General features: G+C 52.7%; 1 protein-coding gene across 2 annotated transcripts in view; it reads left to right on the top strand.

Annotated features, from left to right (window-relative positions):
• The window catches only part of LOC146863657 (long-chain-fatty-acid--CoA ligase ACSBG2-like), a 540,015-nt gene extending 523,015 nt beyond the window's left edge, over positions 1-17,000 (top strand). For both annotated transcript variants that reach the window (XM_085627749.1, XM_085627750.1), the window contains one exon: positions 16,653-17,000. In XM_085627749.1, coding sequence (XP_085483875.1) covers positions 16,653-16,798 — 146 coding nt within the window. In that variant the 3' untranslated portion in view covers positions 16,799-17,000. The remainder of the gene's footprint in view (positions 1-16,652) is intronic.
• The last annotated feature ends 263 nt before the right edge of the window (positions 17,001-17,263 follow it).

The raw sequence follows: 17,263 nt of genomic DNA, 5'->3' as shown, positions 1-17,263 counted from the left end.
GACAGAATTCGGGCCTACTCGCCTGAATCTGTAAAATGTGGAAAGTGAACCACATAAAGTCGGTGGCCTTTCATACTTAGGAAAGGAATATCTGACCCATTCATAGTGGATCTGAAAGAGAACATGTTGACGGTGGACGCACATATATTTGCGTCTTTAAAACTGGAGCAGAAGGGAACATACATGTACTTATAGCATGTACATGGAGCCGTTGGGGTCTACGATAGGGGACATAACTGATCACAAAATTCATATTTCTTCACTCCGCCCCGGCAGATGGCTAGTGTAGCCTTGGGGGAGGAGATGGCAGTCCAAGGTGGGTGGGGTCCCGCAGAGATGTCCCTTGTCTCATTAGGAGACTGTGAGGTGGTCCCCAAGACCCAGCTGCCTGAGAACACTAAAAAATACAGGCAGTGGGTGACCATCAATGGCCATAGGGTTGAAGCTCTGAGAGATACAGGAGCCAGGGTGACAGCTGTCAAGTGTCACCTGGTGTCTCAAGAGAAGGTGGTCCCAGGAACATTCTATCCGGTTGTTGCCGCTGACAACACAGAGAGTCACTGCAAGGTGGCTCAGGTTCCCTTTGAGTGGGTGGGGGTCTCTGGTACTCTTCAGGTAGCTGTGAGGCCCGCCATGCCTGTAGACTGTCTGTTAGGGAACTATTTGGAGAGCTCACCTTGGGCTAAGGAGGAGCGGAGTGCTCACCTGGAGATGTTGGGTATGCCTGATTGGGTGTGTGTCACCACCCGGTCCATGGCAGCAAGTAGAGGTTCTCAAGAGGTCCTGGAGCATGAGAGGGAGGACCAGGGACCGGCCTTAGAAAGAAGAGGCAGGGGGTGTGGGAAACCAGCCCCCGAAGTTCCCACGGTCCAGGAGGAGGCGGACCTTGAGGGGGATGCCCTGGAGCCTACAGGGGAACAGATAGCTGAACTGGGGGACCTGCCTGAGCTGACCCATTGGTAGCAAGAAGGAGGCCCCTCCAGGGAGGAATTCTGCAAGGCGCAGAAAGAATGCCCTTCTCTCATGGGTATGCGGCAGCAGGCTGCAGACCAGGCCGCAGGTGATCAGTCTGGGACACATTTCATTTACTGGGAGAACGACCTCCTGTATTCAGAGCCTAAGGTTGCTGAGCCTGGGTCAGCCCGTGTGCTGGTGGTACCCTAGAGCTTCAGAGCCTTCCTACTGGGGCTGGCTCACGATGTGCCATTGGCAGGACATTTGGGGCAGGACAAGACCTTTGAAAGGCTTGTCACCCTCTTTTATTGGCCTCAAATGCGCAGCAGTTCAGACACTCACTGCAGGACCTGTCAGACTTGCCAGGCAAGTGGAAAGAGTGGGAGGAAGCAGAAGGCTCCTCTCCAGCCATTCCCTGTGGTCAGTACCCCATTCCAGCGAGTGGGGATTAACATTGTGGGGCCACTGGACCCCAGGACAGCCATGGGCAACAGGTTTATCCTGGTCCTGGTGGACCATGCCACCCGGTACCCGGAAGCCATCCCTCTGAGGACAGTGACGGCCCCCGTGGTGGGACGGGCACTGATGGGAATTTTCTCCAGAGTGGGATTCCCTCTAGAGGTGGTGTCCGACCAAGATACCAACTTCATATCCAAGTATATGAAGTCCCTTTGGCAAGAGTGTGGTGTAACCTACAAGTTTACCACACCTTACCACCCCCAAGGAAATGGGTTGGTTGAGAGATTCAACCGTACCCTCAAAGGCATGATACTGGGTCTGGAAGAACCTATGAGGCGTAAGTGGGACGTCCTCTTACCATGCCTACTCTTTGCTTACCGTGAGGTGCCACAGAAGTCTCTCGGGTTAAGCCCCTTTGAGCTTCTGTATGGCCACCCAGTGTGAGGACCTCTAAGTCTGGTCAAAGAAGGCTGGGAGCAATCTCCCCGGAAACCTCCCCTGGATGTATTTAGATACATGCTGGCCTGTAGGAACCAGACTAGGCGTTTCAGAGAACTCACAGAGGCGAATCTGGAAGCCAGCCAGGAGGAGATGAAGCGGTGGTACGTCTAGAATGCCACTCTGGTTGAGCTTCAGCCTGGGCAAAAGGTGTGGGTATTGGCCCCAGTGGAGCATTGTGCGCTCCAGGATAAGTGGACCGGTCCCTTTGAGGTTGTGGAGCACAAGAGTCCAGTTACCTACTTGGTGGACTTGCGGTCTCCCAGGAATCCCTTGAGGGTCCTACATGTTAACCGCCTTAAGCCCCACTTGGAGAGGTCCCAAGTGAGCAAGCTCTTGGCAACAGATGCTGGGATGGAAGAGGAGACCGAGCCTCTTCCTGACCTCCTGTCAGCCCAGGAGCAAGATGGGTCAGTGGATGGTGTCATCCTCTCTTCCACCCTGACCCCTGAGCAACAGAATGATTGTCTCCAGTTGCTGGGGCAATTTTCCGATCTGTTTTCCCTGATTCCCGGTGTCACTGATTGGTGCGTCCATGATGGGGACACTGGGGATAGTACACCTGTGAGGCACAAGGCTTACAGGGTGACTGACAGGGTGAGAGCGTGCATCAAGGAGGAGGTCTCCAAGATGTTTGCACTAGGGGTAATTGAGTCCTCCAGCAGTCCTTGGCCCAGCCCAGTGGTCTTGGTCCCAAAGGCTGCAGCGCCGGGAGCCACACCTGAACTCCGGTTCTGTGTGGACTACAGAGGACTCAATTCGGTCACCAGGACTGACGCACACCCCATCCCCAGAGCTGATGAGCTCATAGATCGGCTAGGGGCTGCCAACTACCTCAGCACGTTTGATTTAACGTCTGGGTACTGGCAGATCGCCTTGACCGATGGGGCCAAAGAGAGGTCAGCATTTTCCACCCCAGATGGGCACTACCAGTTCCGGGTTATGCCCTTTGGGATGAAGAATGCCCCTGCCACCTTCCAGAGGTTGGTCAACCAGGTGTTGGCTGGGCTGGATTCCTTCAGTGCTGCCTACCTGGATGACATCGCAGTGTTCAGCTCCACTTGGGAAGAACACCTGCGCCACCTCTGGGAAGTGTTGATGGCACTGCAGAGGGCAGGCCTCATGATCAAGGCAAGTAAGTGCCAGATCGGGCAGGGTTCCGTGGTGTACTTGGGGCACCAAGTCGGGAGTGGCCAGGCGGCACCCATACAACCCAAGATTGAAACCATTCTGAATTGGGAGTCGCCCAAAACCTAAACCGAGGTGAGAGCCTTCCTAGGTCTCACCGGGTACTACAGGAGGTTTGTCAAGGGGTATGGCAACATTGTTGCCCCCTTGACAGCGCTGACTTCCAGGAAGCATCCCAGGAAAGTGATTTGGACAGACACCTGTCAGAAAGCTTTTGAGGCCCTGAAAGCTGCTATGTGCACGGAGCCCGTGCTCTTGGCTCCCAACTTCTCCAAAGAGTTTATCGTTCAGACAGATGCTTCAGAGCATGGTGTGGGGGCTGTCCTTTCACAGATTAATGAGGAGGGCCTAGATCAACCTGTAGCCTTCCTTAGCAGGAGGTTACTTCCACGGGAACAGAGATGGAGTGCTATTGAGCGTGAGGCATTTGCTGTGGTCTGGGCACTGAAGAAGGTAAGACTATACCTGTTTGGGTCTCACTTCTGGGTTCAGACAGACCACAGGCCCCTCAGATGGTGGATGCATATGAGGGGTGAGAATCCTAAGCTGTTGAGGTGGTCCATTTCCCTACAGGGGATGGATTTCACGGTGGAACATCGCCCTGGTACGGATCACGCCAATGCTGATGGTCTGTCCAGATTTTTCCGCCTTAGCGATGAGGAACTCCCTGGGGTAGGGTAGTTCTCCCCACATTTCAGCTGGAGGGGACACATGTTAGACCTGGCACCTTGGCGTGAGTCTCCCTTCCACTTTTTTGTTGCGGTGCCTCTTGTGTTTTGCTGGTGTTAGCTGCTCAGAGCACTGTGCCACTGCCAACCAGTGCCACAGTGCAAGTGCTCCCTGTTGTAAATTGCTGTGTTAGTTGGATTCCATGATTGGGTTATTTGGTTTACTGTCAGACCCCAGTAAAGTGCACCAGGAGTGCCCAGGGCTTGTAAATCCAAATGCTGCTAGTGGGCCTGCAGCACTGGTTGTGCCACCCACAGAAGCAGCCTTGTAAAATGTGTCTAAGGTCTGCCATTGCAGAACCTGCGTGCAGTCTGGTACTGTCATGCTGACTGGGCAAGTGCACCCACTTGCCAGTCCCAAAACCTTCCCTTTACTTCATGTGAGTCACCCCTATGGGACGCCCAAGGGCAGGGTGCATTGTAAGCATAAGGTAGGACCACCCCTGATGTGTGTGGCATGTCCTAATAGTAAATTACAGCCATTTTCGTTTTTTCACTATTGCAAGGCTACCTGTTCCCATAGGCCAGAATGGGCTGTTGGAATTGTTACATTCTATGATCCTAACAGACCCAAGGAACATGGTAGAAATTCGAGTTTAGTATGCCTGAACTCAGAATAATAAAATACATCTTTTAGTAAAGTTTATTTTAATATTCTGTGTTTGCAAATACCACTTTCAGAAAGCTGGTGTTTGCTTGCCTAACCATTTCAGCCCGCCTCTGCTATGATGTGTATCTGCTGTCTGGTTTCTGTGAGTGACAGGGCTGGGGAATTCCAGAGGGCAGGGCTAGGTAACCTGGTGGTGAATAGAGAGATTTACATCCAGATGGGTGGGAAGAGTGCACCTGGACTCTGAATAGGGCTGTGCTCTGCCACCACAATGCTGGCTCCACCTCCTGTGCAGAGCCTGATGTCTCTGCCATGCACCCTGAATGGAAAGTCAGAGACATGTCAACAAAGTGCTCAGGAACTGGTTCTGGCTGGGCAAAGGCCCCTCTACCCCAGAGGAACAAAGGAATTAGGGGTATAAGTATTGGGACCCTGCTCCCAAGAAATTAGATCCTGCTTGACAAGAAGAACCTCTGCCTGAGGAGAAGGAACTGGGAAAGCTGTAAGGAGGATGTGACGGAGCAGGAAGGCCAAAGCAGAAGGACAATAAGGACTTGTGGACATATGTACCTTTCTCACCCTCTCTTGTCCCCTTACAGCAGGACGAATGGTTGCCAGCAACAGAGACAACAACACGGTATCAACCAGAAGGAGTGGAGCCCTTTAACTGGGGGGACTACATGATCTCAGACACACCCCTGTATGACGTCACGGCGCCGGGAGCGTCAAAAGGAAGCGAGACCAGGAAGTGGGAGGACGGCGATTCCCAGAGGAGTGGAGAGCAGGAGAGGAGTCGAACAACGAGTTGGAAAGAGAAACGAGGAAGGTCTTCGAGGAGGAGCAAGGAAGAAGCGGAGAGACCGACACCGGACGGCCGGGAGGCCCGGGAAACCACGAAGCGCCCCGCCACGTTCCCAGGGGAGGAGCGTGGCTAGGACAGGTACGAGACCGTGTAGTGGGCTGGATAGGGAGAAGGGAACAGCCGACTCCCTAACGTACCGCACCTGTAACGCCTGTTTTTGCTTTTGGGTTGTTCCCCCCCCCCTTTTTCTTTTGATCCGCACGTTTTGGGGTTAAGCCCTCGCATCCCCGCACTTACGATCAACCCTTATGGATTGATCGCTGATACACGGTTATGGTGTCTCCTTACTCCCGGTCCCTGGATTAGGTAGCATCGTGCTCGAAAGGTACCGTGACACTGTTCCTTGTCTTTCCTTTATTTTGGGGCCGTCCACATCCTGGGGAGATCGGAACACCAGAACTATCGTGGGTCCAGGACCTCGGACACCAGGTACGTCCCAGGCGGAAGGCTCTTCACGACAGGAAACACGGATCCGGCCACATTTGCACGAGAAAGACTTACAAGTAGATCAAAAAAACGATACATATCAATAAAACCACGGATGCCAAGAACCAGTGTTCAGTCTGTCCCTGTGCGCCCGTTACAACTGGTGTCACAAGTGGGATCAACATCCTATTCTGTCTGTAAAGAGATGGAGGCCCTCATCCAACATCTGATTCAGGGACAAGAAAAGCTCGGTTGGGCGGTCGAACGACAAATGACGTCCACCCAAGCCGACCGGGAAATTTTTCCAAAATCCATGAATGCTCACATAGAGTCCCTCCAAAAGGGCTCCCCAGAAGCGAGTGTGCCAGTACCCGCTGAAAAAAAAACGCATGTTCCTCATCCAACCGGCATAGCCCTTCAGAAATATGTGACTGGAGAAGACCTCGATGCCTTCTTAACCAATTTTGAACGAGCAGCAAGGGCGTGTGGCTGGCCGGAGGACAAATGGCCTTTTTTCTTAGCCCCTTTATTAACGGGCGAAGCCCAGTCCGCCTACCAAGTTGCCAATCCCGTAGGGGCCACTCCATATCCTGTCATTAAAGAGATCATCCTGGAACATCTCGGACTCGATGCAGAGGCGTACCGAGTACGGTTCCGAAAAGAGAGAGGTCTCATAGGAGAAAACCCTAAGACATTGTATTTCCGCTTAAAAATGGCCGCAGACAAGTGGCTAAAACCAGACAGTAGCACCAAAGAAGAAATAATGGCTAGAATTTACCTGGAGCAATTCGTGGAGGCATTACCCTATGGGACCCAACGATGGTTGAAGCAACATACGAACCTATCGGTGGCACAATCTATTGAGATGGCCACAAACTTCGCCCGAGCACAACCTCGCTACTGTATAGGTGACCAAGAGAAAGCTCCCAAAGCGCCTCCCATGGCGCGAACAGAGAAGAAAGTGAAGGGACAACCTGAGGTTATGCGTTCCAAACCTGGACGAATGGACCTCCCATCTATGAGAGGTCCGCAATGTTACGACTGTGGCGAATGGGGACACATTGCCCGCCTCTGTCCCAGGAAAAGGACAGAAGAGCCGATGGAAGTCGGATATCTTCCAAAGACCGTCCTGTATTCGGCGGAGTTGGGTGCCTCCTACTATGTACGTGTACAGATGAATGGCAAGGTGGTAAAAGCCCTGTTAGATTCAGGTTGCAGGCAGTCCGTGGTTAGGAAGTCCCTGGTCCTTCCCCAACAGTACATCACAAAACAAATCGTCCACATCCGGTGTATACATTGGGATGTGAGACCGTATCCCCTGGCCCTGGTCCAGATAACTCCCCTCAACAGGGCGACACACACCGTAAGAGTGGGGTAGTAGACACATTACCAGAGGAAGTGATTCTAGGGATTGATAACCCAGGCTTCTTGTCCCTGTTCTGGGACGAATTAAGAGATGCCAAACAGGATACCCTCGCCCCCACCCCTGCCCTTGTCAGTCAGGATCCCTGGATCATTGACCGTAGCTTCCGGTTCGCTCAATCTAACGATCGTACTTTGTTCAATGCTTGGGAGGATGCTCACAAGAATCAGACTAGGGTAGGTGAGGTATACCCCCGGTTCCTAACCAAGAACGAGTTGTTATACCGAGAAGGAAGGAAGGGGGAACCCCTCCAACTGTTAGTCCCTCAGCCCTTCAGAGAGCAAGTCCTGTTCTTCGCACACGCACACTTGACCGCAGGGCACCCGGGTAAAGAGAAAACCACCTCTGGTGTCTTAAGGTGTTTTTATTGGCCTGGAATATACCGCGATATAGAAAGGTACTGCCAATCCTGTGAGACGTGCCAAAAGAAAAATGCCTGTAGACCCCAGCGGCCCCCCTCAAATCGATGCCTATAATAGGAGTCCCTTTTGAGAGAATAGGCATGAACCTGAGAGGACCCCTTCCCCGAACACAAAGAGGACACTTACACGCCCTCGTGATAGTGGACTACGCCACTCAGTTCGTAGAAGCCTACCCTCTAAAAACACCCACCACCAAGAATCTGGCGGAGAAGCTGATAGAACTTTTTTCCAGAGTGGGGTTTCCCAAGGAGGTGGTTACGGACCAAGGTACTCCCTTCACATCTCGCTTAATGAAAGAAGTCTGCCACACCATGGACATCCAACACCTGCGTACATCAGTGTACCACCCCCAGACGGATGTCTCGTTGAAAGGTACAATCGCACCTTAAAAAGCACATTAAAAAAAATGCTGACGGTAGAAGGACGAGAGTGGGACCGACTACTTCCCCTGGCTTTATATGTATTACGATCACAAGTACAGAGCAGTTTGGGTTGCTCGGCTTTTGAGTTATTGTATGGGAGACAGCCGAGGTCGTTGTTGGAAATGACCAAGGATGCGTGGGAAACGGAAGAGAAACAAGACCTCTGCTCCTTGTTAGACTACACCCAACAAATGAAGTCAAAGATAGGCAAGCTGAGAGATCTAGCCTTCTCCAATCTAGAAAGGAGCCAAGACAAACAAAAGAAGTACTATGACAAAGGAAAAAAACAACGAAGACTACAAGTAGGCGAGTGGGCGCTAGTCCTTCTTCCATCCTCAACCAGCAAGTTCAAAAGCGAGTGGCAGGGCCCCTATCAGGTGAGGGAGACAATAGGCGAGACAACCTATCGGATACAGATATCCCCCTCCAAAGTACAGAGCTATCACATCAATTTGTTAAAAAAATGGTTCGCCCCCTACCCAAAGCTGCACACTTTCTGATACCCACGGGTAAACAACATGCTACCACGATAGGAGATTTGGTCGTTAACACAGAGCTCCCCGAGGCCCGAAAAAAAGAACTAAAGGATACCCTGATGCCCTTCGCGGAGATGTTTTCGGACTTTACCAGGAAGGACTCATCTAAGGGAACATGGAATAGAGACGATTCCGGGTAAACTAATCCGGCAAAAATCATACAGGATCCCCGCCGCCAGGAGGGAGGCGATCCGAAATGAAGTAGAAGAGATGTTGAAGTTGGGAGTAATACGACCCTCCATGAGCGAATGGATGTCCCCCATCGTCATGATACCAAAGCCGGATACCTTCGACGCATACCCAATCCCAAGGGTCGACGAGTTGATAGAAAAAATAGGAGATGCCGCACACATTACTACATTCGACCTAACGAAGGGCTACTGGCAGGTGCCCTTGAGAGAAACGGACCGTAAAAAACAGCCTTTGCCACAGACCAGAGACTATTCGAGTTTACAGTGTTGCCCTTCGGACTCCACAGCGCCCCTGCTACTTTTCAGCGGCTGATGAATACCATCCTACAGCCCTATCCCACCGTCAGCTCCGCATATCTTTTTTTTTTTTAAACTTTATTATTCATTTTAAAACAAACAATCGGAACACTCCCCCCTCCCCCCGACATCGGATAAAAGCAGTACAGACAGGGCCAATCCAAGCACATATACTTATATAATACCTCAGAGTGAGACAGGTCACCGGCTGTAGCGGGTGATTACCCGGCCAGCCACGCTCAGTGCCGTACAGGAGCAGCCTCACCCTCATCTCCTCCCCCCTCCCCCTCAGAGAGTAGGGGCGAATACAATTCTCCACTTGTGCCCTCCGACTCACTCTGCGACAAGCGCCCCTCCACCGCCAGTCCTTCCATACACAGAACACGCCACGCTAGCAGGTCCTCCTGCAATTTTTCGTCCCTCCTAGAACACTGCATATGCGTTTCTGCCGCCAGTGTCCATTCCCTCACATCCCTAAGCCACGCATCCAGCTCCGGGGCCTTCCGTCCCATCCAAGTAATCGCTACCCTACGCCGCGCCAGAACCAGCATTAACTGCAGCAATTTATAGGATAGTTTCCGTTTCCGCGGCTTGGGCACCAGGGGTAACAGGCAATGGAGGGGTGTCCGTTGGATTCGGAGGCCAGTGGCGGCCGCAATGCGGCCTACCACTCCCACCCAGAACCTTGCTACCAGCGGGCAGTCCCAGGCCAAGTGTAAAAATCCCGCCCCTGTTGCGCCGCACCGAGGGCAGTCGTCTCCCCTGCCCGTACCAAAGCGGCTCAGCGCCTTCGGAGTAAGGTAGGTGTGATGCATAAATTTAAAATGGGTGAGCTTGAACCGCGCGTTACAGGACACTCGCCTCGTCAAGGCTCCGATGCGCTGTCGTTGCCCTTGATCCAACGGCTCTCCCAAGTCCGCCTCGCAGGCCGCCCACGCCGGAGGCTCCGGGGGAGCGGAGTCGCGTTTCATTGCCGCATATAATAATGCAATCAATCTGCGGCCTCGGCCGCACGTCAATATCACATGAAGGGTCTGAGTCATCGGGGGTATCTCCGGGCACTGCGGCCAGACAGAGCGCACCACCGCACGCAGTCCTTGATAATGCAGGTATTGTCCCCCACTAAGGCCATAAAATTCTTCCGCCTGTTCGAAGGACAGGAAGGTCTCCGAGGGATACAGGTCTGCCAGCACTTCACATCCCCCTTCTTTCCAGTCCCGGTAGGACACCTGGCGTTCTAGGTCCACCATGGGGGCCAGTATCCAAATTGGTAAATCCCTATGAAAGGGTGCCGCACCCAAGACCCGTTCGATGAACCGCTGCCATACCCGTGCCGTATGTGTCACCACGTAGGGCAACGCAGCATCCGCCCCCGACCCCCGCATCAAAGCCAATTGAAGGTCCTGTGCCGTAGCCCTTCCCGCCAGTAATCGCGTCTCCCACACATCCGTGTCTGCAAACCATCTGGCTGCCGGGAGAAGCTGCGCTGCATAATAATATAGGTCGAATCGTGGGGCTTCCAATCCCCCCTCCTCAAAGGCGCGCACTACCGTCCTGAGGGCCACCCTACTGCGACCCCCCCGCCCAAAGCAGGGAGGTCAGCAGCGAATTGAGGGTCCGGAAAACCCTAGAAGGGAGAGGGCACAGCGTATTCTGCAGGACGTACAAAGCCCGTGGCAACATTACCATCTTGGCTACAGCCAAGTGTCCCATTAGGGAAAGCGGCAGGGCGTTCCAAAACGTCACAGACTGCCGAAGTGAGACAATTATCCTATCGATATTCCGCTCGAGCGCCAATCCCTCCGTGGTGGTCACTTGAATACCTAAATACCGGAAACTTGTTTGTTCCCAGCGCAACCCAAGCACCGGTAGGTCCTCATAGGGCGTTGCATCAAAGCCCGAAAGCGGGAATATAAGAGATTTACTTAGGTTAATTCGCAGACCCGACGCCTCCCCAAAACGGTCCAGGTGGTGCAGCAAGACTGGGAGCGCCTCTGTCGGTGCCCTCAAATAAAACAAGGCATCATCGGCATAGAGGGATATTACATTATGCATATCCCCCACCTGGATTCCCCATTGCTCCATTTCTGCCCGTATCGTGACAGCGAACGGCTCTATCGCCAGCACAAAAAGTAGCGGCGAGAGGGGGCATCCCTGTCTCGTGCCCCGTCCCAGCCGCCACTCCTCCAATCTCGCAGCACCCAGACGCACCGGTGCCCTCGGAGCGCTATATAAAATTTGTATCCACCAGCGAAAGTTGGGCCCTAGGCCCACCCTTCGAAGGACCTCCTGTAAGTACGCCCAATCCACTGTGTCAAACGCCTTAGCCAGGTCAACAGAGACCAATACCGTCCGGTCACCCCGACCTCTCACTTCATGCTGAATGTGGTTCAGGCGTCTGAGATTCATCGCCGTATTCCTCACCGGGATAAACCCACATTGGTCCTGGTGCACCAAATGCTCCATATGGGGAGCCAGCCTGGTGGCCAACAATTTCGTTAGGATTTTGACGTCCGTATTCAACATAGTGATCAGGCGGTAGGAGGACAGGTCATATTTGTCCCCCCCTGGTTTGAGGATCATACAGATTTCTCCTTGGGCCATGGTCCGTGGGAGGGCACCCCTCTCCAACGTCGCATGGAATACTTGCAACAGAAGCGGGGCCAGCTCTTCCGTAAACTCTTGGTAGAACTCCGATGGAAAACCATCACTGCCGGGCGATTTAGCATGCGGCAAGCTGGCCAGTGCGCCGCGGACCTCCGCCAATGACAAGCCCTCCTCCAATCCGTCCCGGTCCGAGTCCGCCAGAGTCGGCACTCTCAGCCCCTGTAAATATGGCACGTAGTGGGCCTCCGAGATATCTGGGTCCGCCTCGTACACCCGCCGCAAATGAGTTTGGAGTACCCCCAGTATCTCCTGCTCCGAGTATACCACGCGTCCGGCGGAATCCCGCAGGGCCACAATACGCTCGGGAGCCTGCTCTCTCCACAGGATCCACGCCAGCAGCTGTCCCGATTTATCCCCCTCTCTATGGAGGCGCTGCCTATATTGGCCCAGAGTGAATTTGTCCAACCTATCCAAGGTGTCCTGCACCCGTGCCCGAGCCTCCCCTTCCTCCTGTCGTTGCGCCGCATCAGGGTCCCCCACCCTCTGGAGCTGTTGGAGGAGCTCCTCCTCTTTTTGTAGATCCCGGAGAAGCTGTTTCCGGACCCCGTAGGTGAGCCCCATACATGCGCCCCTCACAACTGCCTTCAGGGCGTCCCACTTTGTGGCCACTGCCAGGTCTGTCGCTCCCCAATTGAGGGCCACATCGTCCCCTATGGCTGCCGCCACGTGCGCCCTCCCCACCTGGTCCCGGAGGAGATCCGCCGGAAGCCTCCAAGACCGGAGATGGACCACCGGAGGCCCCCACTGGACCACGCATGCCACCGGCGAGTGATCCGATAAAAAACGAGCCAGGTGCGAGACCTCCACTGACATACCCCGCCACTCATCCGCCACCAAGACCCGATCCAGCCGGCTATAGGTGTTGTGCGTGTGCGAGAAGCAGGTGAACACCTTCTGTGAGGGGTTCTTTTGGCGCCAAACATCCACCACCCCTATGTTTGCCATCACTTTTTGGAGTTGGACGGTCATACGTGGTTTCGTCCCTGCCCGAGGGGGCGCCCTGTCCAGTACTGGATCTAGGACACAATTGAAATCTCCACACCAGATTATCGGGGTCCCCAGATCATAAGTCAAGACGTCCTGCAAGGCCCTAAAAAATGCGGGGTCATTTATATTGGGCGCATAAGAATTCAGAATGACTATTTCCCTGCCATCCAATTGCGCCCGGAGGAGCAGGTATCGGCCCTCGATGTCCGCCTCCATATATTGGATGGCGAACGGCACCCCCGGTGCCACCCAAATCAGGACCCCCCTAGCATACGTAGAAAAGGATGCGTGAAACAGCTGCCCCCGCCACTTTTTCCCCAGCTTCTGCGCCCCTTCATCCACTAAATGGGTCTCCTGAAGGCACGCTATCGACACTTTGTGCCATCGAAGGAAGGAGAGGACCCTGTATCGCTTTGTGCACGTGCCAAGCCCCCTCACATTCCAGCTCAAAAACTTATATCCCATAATCTCTGAATCACTCCACTCCGCCGCGGCCAACCCGTCCCGACGTAGTCCCACTCCTGTACTTGACCTGCAATACAACTGATGCCATCAACGTTCCCCATCAACACCCTCCCCAACAATACCCCCCTCCCCCCACCCACGAGCACTATGCCAGCAACAACCAAACATGCCCATATGCCCTTACCCCGCTGGTGCCAGGACGTGCACAGCCACCCCATTCACAAACCCAAACTAGTCCCTCTCACTCAAACCACCACTCCCCCCCCGCCCCGACCCCCGTTCTGACCCCGTTGCCAACCAAACATACAGCTCCGCATATCTAGACGACATCGTGGTATATAGTCAAACGTGGGCTGAACATCTCCAGCACCTGAAAATCGTCCTCAACGCCTTGAGACAGGCAGGACTTCATATAAACGCAAAGAAGTCCAAGGCCGCCTTTCAGAGGGTCAAATATCTGGGGTACGTGTTGGGAGACGGGGTCATTGCACCACAGACCGAAAAGGTAAAAGCGATAGTAGCGACGCCTTTCCCTACCACCAAGAAAGAGCTTAGGGGTTTTTTAGGACTAGTAGGTTATTACCGAAGGTTTATTCCTCAGTTTGCAGAAGTGGCCACCCCCTTAACGGACCTACTAAGAAAAGACAGCCCCTCCCTCTGGGTGCGCTCTCCCCCTGAAGAGGCAGTACAAGCCTTCAAGAACCTGAAAACAGCGATCACGACAAAGCCCGTGTTGATCTCCCCTGATTTTGACAAAACATTCCTGGTAGCCACAGACGCCTCAGAAACAGGGATAGGGGCAGTGTTGTCTCAAATAGGGGTAGACGGGCCAGAACATCCCATCTTGTACGTTAGCCGAAAGTTGTTCCCCAGAGAGGTCAAGTATCCCACTATCAAGAGAGAATGCTTGGCCATTAATTGGGCGATAGAAAAGCTAAGATACTACCTAGAAGGCAAGCCATTCATTCTCTACACGGACCATGCCCCCCTGAAGTGGATGTATAAAAATAAAAGCCAAAATTCTCGTGTGTTAAGATGGTTTATATCTCTACAGCCATTTCGAGGTGCAGCACAGAAAAGGGAAAGACAACAGTAATGCAGACTTTCTGTCACGGTCTATTCCTCTCCCCAAACGGGGGAAGCCGGGGGGGAGGTGTGTGACGGAGCAGGAAGGCCAAAGCAGAAGGACAATAAGGACTGGTGGACATATGTACCTTTCTCACCCCCTCTTGTCCCCTTACAGCAGGACGAATGGTTGCCGGCAACAGAGACAACAACACGGTATCAACCAGAAGAAGTGGAGCCCTTTAACTGGGGGGACTACATGATCTCAGACACACCCCTGTATGACGTCACGGCGCCGGGAGCGTCAAAAGGAAGTGAGACCAGGAAGTGGGAGGACGGCGATTCCCAGAGGAGTGGAGCAGAGGAGTGGAGAGCAGGAGAGGAGTCGAACAACGAGTTGGAAAGAGAAACGAGGAAGGTCTTCGAGGAGGAGCAAGGAAGAAGCGGAGAGACCGACACCGGACGGCCGGGAGGCCCGGGACCCCACGAAGCGCCCACCACGTTCCCAGGGGAGGAGCGTGGCTAGGACAGGTACGAGACCGTGTAGTGGTACCGCACCTGTAACGCCTGTTTTTGCTTTTGGGTTGTTTCCCCCCCCTTTTTCTTTTGATCCGCACGTTTTGGGGTTAAGCCCTCGCATCCCCGCACTTACGATCAACCCTTATGGATTGATCGCTGCTACACGGTTAGGGTGTCTCCTCACTCCCGGTCCCTGGATTAGGTAGCATCATGCTCGAAAGGTACCCTGACACTGTTCCTTGTCTTTCCTTTATTTTGGGGCCGTCCACATCCCGGGGAGATCGGAACACCAGAACTATCGTGGGTCCAGGACCTCGGACACCAGGGATGTCCCAGGCGGAAGGCTCTTCACGACAGGAAACACGGATCCGGCCACATTTGCACGAGAAAGACTTACAAGTAGATAAAAAAAACGATACATATCAATAAAACCATGGTTGCCAAGAACCAGTGTTCAGTCTGTCCCTGCGCGCCCGTTACAGAGGAGTACTGTCCCTGACCTCTGGGATTGGCCTGCAGTGGTTGCCTTGCTGCTGAAGGAGAGGAGAAAGACTACAAAAGACTTTACTTCAACTTGTGCTTAAAAGATCTCCAAGGGCCTGAGTAGAGCTGGCCTCCTGTTAAGAAGTCCCAGGAACAAAAGGACTTCACCCCCAGCTTCCCCCTAAACTCTGCTGTGTGAGTTCTGCCTTCCTAGAGTGCTGGAACCAGTTGTGGGGCCTCTGGAAGTTGTGCCTGCTGTTGGGAAGCTGTCCAAGAAGAAAGAAAATCAAAGATCTCCACTTTTTCACGCACAGCCGGCTTAGCGAGAACATTTTAGTCGCACTGCTCGTTAGCGTGCAGAATTTTATTGCTGAGGAAATCGTCGCCCCGCTCGTTAGTGGGCTGAATTTGATCGCTAGCAGCCCCAATCCCCACTCCGCCTGTTAGCGGGCAGAATTCTATTGCTGCGAACATCATCGCAGAGCCTGCTGACGCTGAGCCAGATCAGCGCTGGAAAAATTGTCGGCCTGCTTGTTAGCGGGCCGAATTTGATCGCTGCGGACATCGCCGCAGAGCCAGCCAAGGTCCACGCTCCGCCTGTTAGTGGGAAGAATTCTATCGCTGCGAACTTCGTCGCAGAGCCTGCCGCTGCTGTGTGAAATCGTTGCAGAACAAGCCAAGATCATCGCACCGCTCGTTAGCGTGAGGAATTTTATCGCTGCGAATATCGTCACAGACCCAACCAAGATAATCGCAGGTGAAATTGTCTCCCCGCTCGTTAGCGGGCCGAATTTTGTCGCATCGTGCCTTAGCGAGTAAATTTCTACCGGATAAGTTACGCCTTGATTTTCAACGCCGGAGCGCCGCTAAGAACTTTTATCGCATCACCAGGTACTGTGGGTTGAAACTGACGCTAAGGTGAATGATTTTGTCGCTAACCTAAGAACTCTTTCTGAAATCATATTCTTGAACTGTGTATGTCATTTTTGTCGTTATTTGGTCTTGTGCTAAGTCTTTATATAAAAGATCACTATGTTTGATAGAAATCTAGTGTGGTGTCCATTTGTGGTGTTGTCACTGAGTTACTGTATATGGTCACAGATGCTTAACCTATAACGCTCTGAGATAAGTCTTGTCTGCTCGCGCCAAGCTACCTAGAGGGTGAGCAGGGGTTATTTTAAGAGAGTATCCCCTTACCCTGACTAGAGGAGAGGGTCCCTGCTTGTCACAAGTACCTACCTGTGCCAACCAGAGATCCCCAATTCTAACAGGCATTAACCAAAGTTTTAGGTTTAATGAATATCAAAGGGTCAGAAAATATTCACAAGACAACAGATGAGACTGTTACAGATTTTTAAGAAGTTATATTTTTACTTTACAAATACTTTACAATACTTTACCTTTCATTTCCCCCTTCATTGACTTTCCCCTTCTCTTCCTCCATATTCAGGTCCCACCATGAAAATGAAGCGCCCCGTCATCCTCAAAAAGTACAAGAAGATCATTGATGCGCTCTACAATGTGGGAAGCTCCCCCCAGGGCGAGACTCAAAAACCTCTAGCGCAAAGGAACGAAGAAATTAAAAGTAAGCTGTGAAAATCTCGATTCTAAGGTGCATGGGGTGAAGGATATCACAATTGGCCTACCAGACATCAAGCGATGGAGCCGACACTGGATTTCTTTGGAGATGTAGGAGTCGCTAAAGAGAACTGGATATTTTTCACTGCATGGCCCCTTGAGTCAATGGCTATATGCGGAGTAGCCATCTATGTGGCTGCCGAATAAAGTTTTAAATCAGCACCTTTGTGTTTGCAGTTCAAGCATGACTGGGTATCCTGCAATGGGATGAGCGTATGATTCCCACAACTTGTCTACGAGTCTGGGCCTAGATTGTGCTTATTTTTCTTGTTCTTATAGTGGATTTTCTATTTCTACTTCAGCCTGACACTGCATCAAATTCTTGCTCTGCTTTCCCTATCAGGGAAATGTATTATCCTCAGGATAAGAACCTTGTTTTCAGATAGGTTAAAGAACGTTTTATGAGGGAAAGGGTTAAAGTTA

This window comes from Triturus cristatus, chromosome 2_1 (assembly GCF_964204655.1).
Source record: "Triturus cristatus chromosome 2_1, aTriCri1.1, whole genome shotgun sequence".
Taxonomy (NCBI): Eukaryota; Metazoa; Chordata; class Amphibia; order Caudata; family Salamandridae; genus Triturus; species Triturus cristatus.
The sequence above is the reverse complement of the archived record's forward strand: the minus strand, read 5'-3'. Positions and strand labels throughout refer to the sequence as shown.